The sequence below is a fragment of the Mastomys coucha genome, unplaced genomic scaffold, assembly GCF_008632895.1.
Source record: "Mastomys coucha isolate ucsf_1 unplaced genomic scaffold, UCSF_Mcou_1 pScaffold4, whole genome shotgun sequence".
NCBI classification, from domain to species: domain Eukaryota; kingdom Metazoa; phylum Chordata; class Mammalia; order Rodentia; family Muridae; genus Mastomys; species Mastomys coucha.
The window spans coordinates 21,112,655-21,122,847 of NW_022196910.1; the positions used below are offsets into that span (position 1 = coordinate 21,112,655).

The 10,193-nt window shown below is 45.1% G+C and overlaps 1 protein-coding gene across 5 annotated transcripts in view; it reads left to right on the top strand.

Moving 5' to 3' along the window:
- Positions 1 to 10,193, top strand: part of Ccdc38 (coiled-coil domain containing 38) — a 46,592-nt gene that overhangs the window by 22,103 nt on the left and 14,296 nt on the right. For all 5 annotated transcript variants that reach the window (XM_031349521.1, XM_031349520.1, XM_031349522.1 and 2 more), the window contains 4 exons: positions 3,323 to 3,486; positions 3,858 to 3,938; positions 6,396 to 6,547; positions 8,307 to 8,399. In XM_031349521.1, the coding sequence (XP_031205381.1) occupies positions 3,323 to 3,486; positions 3,858 to 3,938; positions 6,396 to 6,547; positions 8,307 to 8,399 (490 nt within the window). The remainder of the gene's footprint in view (positions 1 to 3,322; positions 3,487 to 3,857; positions 3,939 to 6,395; positions 6,548 to 8,306; positions 8,400 to 10,193) is intronic.

The following is a 10,193-nucleotide window of genomic DNA, read 5'->3' on the forward strand; positions in this document are numbered from 1 at the left end:
CCTGCCCCTCCTTTCCCCTGCCCCTCCCCTCTCTCTGTCACTTCCTCTCTCCCTTCCCCCCTCTTTCATGCCCCTGGGGCCAGCTCACCAGTGCCCTGTGCAACACCAGGGCCAGCTCTTCTGTGCTGCCCGGAGAGGCGCAGGGTCCACTCCCCATGGGGCAGGGGGTGGGGCAGCTCTCCTTACTGGCTGGACTCAGGGGTGGGAGTGGGGTGTCATAGCCAGTGAGGGGGTGGCCATCTCTGTACTGCCCTTGAATATCAACATGGTCCCAGGAAGCAGCCCACACCAGGGACATCCGTCCACATGGCCTTTGGTGGTAATATAGCCACAAAGTCTACACAGACCCCTGCTGCGGCATGGCTGTGGACCCAGACATGGCCCTCAGCTCTTGGCACTAGGCCAGGACTTGACCATGGTCTCAGGTGACAGGGCAGGCTACTCACATCAGACGGTTCCTCTCCACCCTCACGGCTCCAGTTCTGCCTGTCCTCATAATGTTCTTTCTCTCCCATCTGTCCACCGCATACTTAACACCACTAAAGAAAACTGCCTGTCCTTCTTCTGATTGGTGGTTATCAAACACCAATCGTTCCACAGCTAGACGTGTGATTCATGCCCACCTACAATCCTCCACGATGGGGCATTGTTTTGTCTGAGTTTGCAAAGTGTCCCAATGCTGTGAGTTTATTTATATGTGCAATTTTCCTGTGGTGTCCAGAAAACATGGTTTTCTTTCTTTCTTCCTTCCTTCCTTCCTTCCTTTCTTTCTGTTTTTTTGGTTTTTCGAGACAGGGTTTGTCTGTGTAGCCCTGGTTGTCCTGGAACTCACTCTGTAGGCCAGACTGGCCTTGAACTCAGATATCCGCCTGCCTCTGCCTCCCAAGTGCTGGGATTAAAGGCGTGCACCACCACTGCCCAGCTTGTTTTCTTAATATCGTTCACAACTCTGGCTCTTACAAAGTTTCTATGTGCTCTTCCACAATGATCCTGGAGCCTCAGGGAGATTGATGTGATACACAGTGTTTCATTTAGGTTTCTTATTCTCAGCTTGCTGGCCAATTGTGAGTCTCCGTGTTTATCACAGCAAGGAGCTATCAGTGGGTGCAGCAATCTGCCATTAGGAGTCCGTCTGCCTGCCTTTACATCAACCCGACATAAGCTAGAGTCATCAGAGAGAAAGGGGGCTTCCATAAGGTCCAGCTGTAGGCAAGTCTGTGGGGGCATTTTCTTCCAATCAATCGGTGATTGATGTGGGAGGGCCCAGCCTGTGGTGGGTGGGAGTGCTGTTGAGTTGATAGTCCTGGGTTTTATAAGAAAGCAGGCTGAGTAAGTAAGTCTCTCAGCAGCCTTCTCCGTGGCATCTGCGTTAGCTTCTAACTCCAGGTTCCTGCCCTACTTGAGTTTCTGCCTTCCCTGCTTTTGATGACCAACTGTTCTATGGAACTGTGAGTGTGGAGTAAGCCCTTTCCTCCCCAACTTGCTTTGGGTCATGATGCTTCATCACCGCAGTAGTAACCATAAGATAAGAGTTATTCTAATACTGTGTCCACTTAGCAGAATTATAGTCATAGATTCTCCACGAGGGTCTAGGGCCTACTTAGCCACAAATTCTTGACCTCGATAACAAGGCTAGGTATGGGTTCTACCCTGTGGTCCAATCAGTAAGTGGTTGCTACTATTGCACCAGTGAGCATATCTTGTCAGGCCAGTCATTATTGTAGCTCCTAGAGTTCCCGGTTAGGTGAAAGTGATCACCACCTCTCTGCCGGTAGCCTGGACAGCACTTCGAAACGTGACAGCTACCCGGCGGGGATGAAGCTTCCTGGTCAGTGTCACCTTGCTTTCTCCATGATCGATGACTCAATATGTGGTGTCCTCAGCAGTACATTGTCTCAGTTAGGTTTCTAGTGTTGTGATAAAATTCCATGACCAAAAGAGAAGGAAAGGGGTTTATTTCATCTTACGCTTCCAGGTCTCGGTCCATCACTGAGCACTGAGGGGAATTAGGATGGAAACTCAAGCAAGGCAGGAACCTGGAGACAAGAACTGAAGCAGAAGTCATGCAGGGGTGCTGCTTTCTGGCTAGCTCCCCTTGGTTTCCTCAGCATGTTTCCTTAGACCATCCAGGACCCCTTACCCCAGGAGTAGCGCCACCCACAGCCAGCTGGCACAACTCACAGCCAGCTGGCTCCGCCCACAGTCAGATGGACCTCACTCACAGCCAGCTAGCTGGCTCCGCTCACAGTCAGATGGACTCCACCCACAGTCAGCTGGCACCACCCACAGCCTGCTAGCTCTGACCACAGTCATCTGGACCTCCCCCCATCCCCCTGCTCCCCAACTCCCTGAGCAGGGCCCCACCCCCTCCACACAGTCAGCTGGACCCACCCACATCAATTATTAATCAAGAATGTGTCTCACAGACTTGCCTGCAAGCCAATCTAAGGGAGGCATTTTTTTTTTCCAGTTGAGATTCCTTCCTTTCTGATAATTTTAGTTTGTTCCAAGTTGACAAAAAACTACCCAAGGTCTGATGGTCGAGTTTTGGAGGGTAGCCAACATCGATGTCAATAGTCAAAAATGTTTGGAGGTCAGTGGACTCCACTGATCAACAACTCAAAAAGAGTAGTGTATTCCTGGCACTGGGCTTTTGTTTTCTAGCATGGGGTGTCTAGTTGGGGCCTTTAAAGAGGTCATACAGAAAACTGCTACTGTAGAAGCTACCCTATATACATACACACACACAGAGGAAAGCAGAGAAACAGATCATGTGCTCTCATATCTCATATGCTGTACTAAAAAAAAAATAGTTGTCAAAATCACATTTGAGGATCTTAGCAGATCCCTCTGGGTTTGATTAAATATCCCACACCCTCAGGCCAGCCTGGAGAAATCCATTACTGCACCCAGAGTTGAAACTGATTTCTATTAGAGGAGATGATTGGAGGCTCAGTAGCTACAGCCTGGTTTCCTTGTGTTCAGAAAACCAGAGTGTACCATGGGTAACAGATGGAACTATTTTTTGAAGAACACCTGTTTTTTGGTGTTGTTGTTGTTTTGTGTTGTTGTTGATTGGTAAGGAGCAGCCACAAAGTCTTTTCATGAAAACTAGTGGGAGAAGGCTTAACTTCCCTGCTGAGTATCCTCAAAGCAACCTCGTGAGATACAGGCCCAGCTAGCTCTATGGGTGTCGTTATTACTTCCGACCCAAGTGATTCCTGGCTGCAAGACTCACTCCCTTCTATGGAGATTCCCTTGAAACCTACTGGCAACTCACCATGGAATGTTCTTGACACTTTCTTGTTCTCAATGCTCCTAGTATGCAGTGTCAACCAAGAAGAACACAATCAAAAGGTTTGAAAGACTCATAGCCATGAAAGAAAATCAACTCAAAAAAGCTGAGAAAAAGCTCCAAGACGATGCAATGTCCTTTGAAGAGTTCCTGCGAGAGAATGACCAGAGATCTGTAGATGCTCTCAAAATGTTAGTAGAGCTCTGACTGCTTCCTCTCTTCCCTCTCTGTCCCTTCTCTCCCCGTTCCCCTCCCCCTCTCTCTCCATACATTCATGGTCGACATATATTCCTCTCTCTCTCTCTCTCTCTCTCTCTCTCTCTTTCTCTCTCCCTCCCTCCCTCTCTATCTCTCCCCCCTCCCCCCCCAGCTTTCTCTGTCTTTACTTCCTCAACTCCCCTCCCCATGCCCTAAATAAACTCTATTACATAATATTAAAAAAAAAAAAAAGAAAGAATGTTAGTGTCTCTATTCTGGCCCTACCTTTCCTCCCATGTCTTTGTTTGCTTGTTTTAATTTCTTGGAAAAATAAACTAACTAACTGATCAGTGTTCTGTTTTAGGGCAGCACAAGAAACAATAAACAAACTCCAAATGACGTCAGAGCTCAAGAAAGCAAGCATGGAAGTTCAATCAATAAAGAGGTGAGGGGTGCTGTCTTTCCTACAGCAATTCCCACATCCCATTAGGACTTTTATGCCAAGTGGAAATAACTCTAGCAGTCTGGAGCCTTACTGTGAAAGGCTTTAAAACCAGCAACCTGTCTATCAACTGTGCCTGCCTAGATATCGGAACATAAGCCTCTCTCTGGGAAGGCTCTGTGACTTGTAGAATCCAAAGCAGAGATTGAAAAGAAGCAAAACCTTGTTAGGAGTCAAAAAGGGGTTTATTTCCCCATGTGCCTCCTTTGTAGTCATTGTATGACACATCTGAACTGGGATGCATTTGATGGTCACCTTACATTCATCATTGGCGGTATTCAAACCCCTTGGCAGAATCTCATGTCATTGTTAAAATTAAGATCTATACTGAGAAAAATCACAGGATCTGGGATGAGTTCATATTATGACATCATCAGTCACCCCTCTTTCAAACCTGTATGTTCCTTCTATATTCAAGGGAACTCAGTTGAATGATTTTCAGTGTAAAAAAGGCACTTGTGACCACTGTGGGGCACTAAGTTCATAATCCAAAATACGAGTTTCAAACAGATTCTAGCCATATAGCTTCTTCTATCTAAAGTCTAAGGTAGAAGATGCTTCAAGACAGAAAACTTCCTCCTCCACTTGCTACTGTAATGAAATTCTTTGGTACATCCCCAACATTTTTCCTTTTAATTTTTAAAAATATTTATTTATTTTATGTATACAGATGCTCTGTTTTTATGCACACCAGAAGAGGGAATCAGATTCCACCTCAGATGGTTGTCAGCTAATGTGGTTACTTCCTCAGGACCTCAGGAAGAACAGCCAGTGCGCTAAACCACTGAGCCATCTCTTCAGCCCTTACCTTTAATTTATAGATAGTGCTTTGCTTTATTACCCAGGCTGGGTTTGAACTCACTCTGTAGCTCAGGCAGATCTTAAACATCTTGCCTCAGCTTCCCAACTAGCTGGGAAGGTTACAGATGTGCACTACCAGGTTCTGTCTAGAGCAGAAGTTCTTAACCTTCCTAATGTTGCGACCCTTTAATACAGTTCCTCATGTTGTGGCAACCCCCAACCATAAAATTATTTTGTTGCTACTTTTGCAAATTTGCTACTATTATGAATCATAATGTAAATATTGGATATCTAAGATATCTGATCTGTGACCCTCAAAGGGGTCTCGACCCAAGGGTTGAGAACCATTGCTATAGCTGCTCCTATCCGTCTGGTTCCATGTGTGAGCAGAGCAGTAGACATGATACTTGCATTAATGATTATGCTCTGCCTAGTATCCACTTGGCAACACCTCTATACAGCCTTGCTCATTGCTTATGTGCCTCCCCATTCTAGAAGGGTGAACGAGATAATGAAGCGCTTGCTTGTGTAGAGCCAGTGTAAAGGAACCTCTTCCCTATGTGGTAAGGTGGCTCAAGAATGGGAAATATTTGAAAAGGAGAAATGATCTTCTCTGGAAACCTTCCCAAGGAAGCCCTGCAATCATCTCACCTTATGGTCTCTGTGACACATCTGGGAGGTAGAATGAGGGGCTTCTGCCATCCCCCAACCACTGAACACAAGGAACTGCATACTGACCCCTGAAGATCACTCATACTGGGCTGAGGGATTGAGGCTGTGCACTTGAGGTGACGCAGCAGTGGTAAGGTAATGAGGTTCTGACTGAGGAAGACAGGCCTGGGCCTTCCCATTCTGTTTTCAGCTTTGCTATTGGGTCTGTTTAAAATGTGATTGGGATAAGCCAACATGAAGCCGGGGAAAGCATTCAGCTCAAGTCTCTAGGTATTGTTGGTGAAAACACAGCCATCTGTCTGAGGTCTTCCAAAAGAGGAGAATAAGAACATCTGTTGCTTCAAGATTTATATGTAATTATTTGTGTCTGTGGATATGCGCTCTGATACAAGTGCCGGCTAGGGTTAGATGCATCGGATCTCCCTGGTGGTTGTGAGCTACCTGATGTAGGCACTAGGAGTTAAACTCAGGACCTCTCCAAGAGCAGTATGCATTCTCACGCTCTGATCCATCTCTCCAGCCCTAAGGATACCTATGTTTAAATGCCAGGTTGAGTGAGCAGCCATGCAGGCTTTCTGCACAGTTCACCCATGTCAGGACTTTGCAACATGGTCACTCCCTTTCTTCCCCTCACATACCATCTTTTTCACCTTCTGAGTTCTTTATATGCCCAGAGCTTACTAGAACATAAGGTTTCTGGAAGAAATAAGCCAGCAGAGTAAGTCTGTCAGCAGCCCATGGTATTTGAGCATGCCACTGGGTCTTGTTTATTCAAATGCCAGCCTCTGGGTGTATTCTGCTCCTATGTTTCAGAAGTGTGTGGTCTGTGGTTGTGTTTGCAAGTTTGGTTAGGTGTGCCACCATGCGAGCAAATGATGGAGAGAAGGCATTCACAGTGGTGTAATTGCATTCTTGTTTCTTTTGAAGTGAAATAGCGAAAACAGAGTTCCTCCTCAAGGAGTACATGAAATATGGATTTTTCCTGCTGAAGTTGTCTCCAAAACAATGGCAATTACAACAATCGCAAAAAAGGGCCCAGTCATCCAAAAGTAACCATATCCTTCCAAAAATCTTGGAAAGTAAGTCACAGGTCGTAAGTCAAGTTAAGCAATATCCCTGAGTATCAAGAGTGCTCTGTTCAAAGTTTGTTACCTGTTTCAATCATCAGAATGTTTTTTAATTGTATGTGCATTGGTGTTTTGCCTGTATGCCTGTGTGAGGGTATCAGATCCTCTGGAACTGGAGTCATAGACAGTTATGAGCCGCCATGTAGATGCTGGGAATTGAACCCTGGGTCCTCTGGAAGAACAAACAGCCAGTGCTCTTAACCACTGAGCCATCTCTTTGGTCCTCTTCCTACCTTTTTTAATCATATATTACTAATTTGGAAAGTCAGGTTAGTTTTAGATATAAGCAATAAAAATGAACGCATGGACAAATAAAAAATACATTATTTATAGACGGTACAATAGCATCTCAAAAACTATTATTAGAGGCCTGTAGAGTATGAGCAATGGATACAAAATCAATTAACCTAATACACTAACTTAATAAACTAAATTTATTCATTGGGAACTGTACAAATACTTTGAATCTGGGAAAAGAACAATTTCAATGTGTATGACCTGGGAGTTTGGCAAATAGAAAAACATGTTGTGTTCACAGAACATATCAGAAAAATTGATACTGTAAAGTTAACAATTTTCTTGAAATAAGTGTATTTGGTAAAATTATAATAAAAATCCTGTTACCAAGGGATTTTTAGGGAGTTGAGTATCAGAGTGGAGAGGACTTTGTACCATGATCCTGGGGCCCATTCAGAAAAATGAATGCTTTTAGCTTAAGAAGGTAATGGGGGTGTGTGGGTCCCTAATAGTACTTTAAGTATTATATGTTTAAATATGTTATAATCTTATATGCAACTATATGGTTAAGTATTTAACCACATAGTCTTAATAATTAGAGCAGTGCTGTGCTGGCATTAGTGTGATACAGAGCAGAGATAGAGCCTATTATGTAAACATTTCATATATGATCCAAGAGGAGCCACATCAAAACAAGATTTTATTCCCAGCAACACTGGAGTAGCTAGGCTCAGGCTCACTTCCTCCTCGAAGAAAATTCTGAAATATTGGATAGATGGACATTGGCTGCCAAGCACATAGCAGAGACAAAGCAATTAGGAGGACGAGACAAAGCAATTAGGTGAAAGCCAAGATTCTCAGTTACTACCTGAAGCACTTCCAGGATCCCAGACAAGGACAGGGAGTCTGGAGGGAGCACAGCTGACCCAAGCATTTACACTACAGAAACTGGCAAACTAAAAATCAGGGAGAACTTGTCTTGCAGGGAGCTGGTCGTCAGGGACATCAGTGATAGCACTTGATCAAAGCTCATTAAATGATGTTGAGCAAGAGCGAAAACAGAAGTAAAACCGAGATGTGTGTTTTCGTAAGAAAGTCTCAGATTTAGTTTTTCCTAGACTCTTCATCTAAACGAGAATACCCAGGACTCGGTAGGTTCTCAGACAATGACTATCAGCAGGGTTCCAGGAACTATGATGGGCTAATGTTGGAAATGGAGATCTCCTTGGCCATCAATGGCCTATTCTCATCTCTTCTCCCTGTGTCTGAGAGCAGTCCTCACCATTGCAGAGTTAACATTGCTGGTTACAGGGTCTCCATCCCACATCTCCATCCTGGGAAGCTTGGACAGTAACTCTGCCTTTATGCTGAGGCAAAGCTCCCACTCTCAGAAATGTATCCCCACCCCACCCCCAAACCCTTTTTTCTCCCACAAACTCTCACTCTTTCTCTCCTCTTCATTTCCAACATTTAGAATTCTCAATAAGTACGTCTAAAAAAGATAACAGCACTGACTCGGACAGGATGTCGCTTTCAGAAGATCGAAGTTCAAAGAAAGGAAGCCAAGGTGAGGGCATAGACCTGCGAGTGCACTGACCAGAGGCTCCAAAGGGAAGATGTGCTTATAAGGCAGCTCTCTGCTGGAGAATTGGGGGCTATGCCCACATCACCACTGATCTCAGGGAGCTAGTCATTCTCTCTCTCTCCTCTCCCTCCCTCCCTCCCTCCCTCCCTCTCTCCCTCTCTCTCTCTCTCTCTCTCTCTCTCTCTCTCTCTCTCTCTCTCTCTCTCTCTCTCCTCTCTCTTCTTTGTGATATTTTCACAATGTCCAAGTGTCCACCTAGATGGGCCCCCTTGTCCTTTGGTTCAAGTCTGCCTTCTGTAATGACAGTTCCCTACCTAGCCTGAGACACGAGAGCAAGCATGGACGCTGTACCAAAGTCAACCACTAGATTCTCCATCACCATGGCAGACGAGGGATTTGGCCCCAGTGTTTTAACATTGTTTGAGTTGGAAATCAACACTTGAAAACTATCAGATGCCATGAAAATATCTGAATCCATCTTCTCTTGAAAAATCACTGGACCTGAAGTCCTGGCTTTTAGAATGTTTCCTGTAAGACAGTCTTCCCCATTAGGTGATCCTAGTTCCCATTAGATCACCTTCCCTCCTGTGCCTGGCATCACCCAGTGGTCATTCCAATACAGGCTGATTCTTGGGACTCCTCTCCTTCCTCTTGCCACTAAGCAGCAGGTATATTTTGGGATTGAGGGGGAAAGTATTACAATTTGCCCTGAGATGACCATGATCTATGAGCCTCATGCCTGGCCATTCAGCCGGCTAATTAAAAGTGAATGGTTTTTATTTTTCACACTTGAAAGTCAATCAGTTGGAGTCTACACAGCACATATTACTTTGCCCATTGGGACATCTGTGGTAGCAGGTAGAGAGGGAAGGAAGAAGAGGTAGGTACGAGTAGTATTTTCTGAAATGAAGCGTTACTCAACTTAAATAGCACCTCTTATAATATGTGCCCATCCCAAAAGCGAAGACAGTATTGTATGAGATGCTCCATCCTTTCTCTCCCCTTCCCTCCTCTTTGCTTTACTCAATTCATATTTATCAAAGGCACACAATGTACTTCCGGCACCTTTAATGACTTGGGGTACACAAAGACAACTGGAAGACAGTTCTGCACCCCAGCATCATACAAGACAACAAAGAGAGAGCATCAGAGTAGGGACAGGTGGGAGGGCTCTTTGGAAAAGTCCCAGCATGTGACCTCTACCTGATGCATTTACAGGAGTCTCTGTAGGCCAGGTCACAGCGAGGCAGGGTTTAAAAGAATGCGTAGGAGCCTACTAGGTAGAAGGTGGCAAGGCTGTGGATTCAAAGTAGAATAGAACAATTAACAGGGAGCCATAAAGGTGTTGGTATGAGCTGGGCAAGTAGATAAGGACTCTCGGGGCCAGCATTGGCCCAATGGTTAGTTTCAGGTGAAGGTTGGCCCTGATCTTGATGAGGGCACGGATGCAGGGAAGTTAAGGACTCAAGATCCCCAGCTGGAAGGCAGGACTCTCCACATACTGCTAAGAATGGAGGTGGCCATTACCTTTGTTTTCTTAATTCTTTTGAACCCTGTGATGAGAAATAGACATTGCTGACGTGGGAAAATCAGAACCATGGCTCCCACCTCATCATCTTTGCCCATCATATGTGAATCTTGGGAGTCATGTCTCACTCCACAGGTATGTTTTTAGCTAGACACTTACAAGTGGCGTCCAATTTCAGTGGAATGAAAGGGTCCCGGTTTCCATATGATCGCTATTTTGATAATAAAACTTAAAAAAAAAAAAAAAAA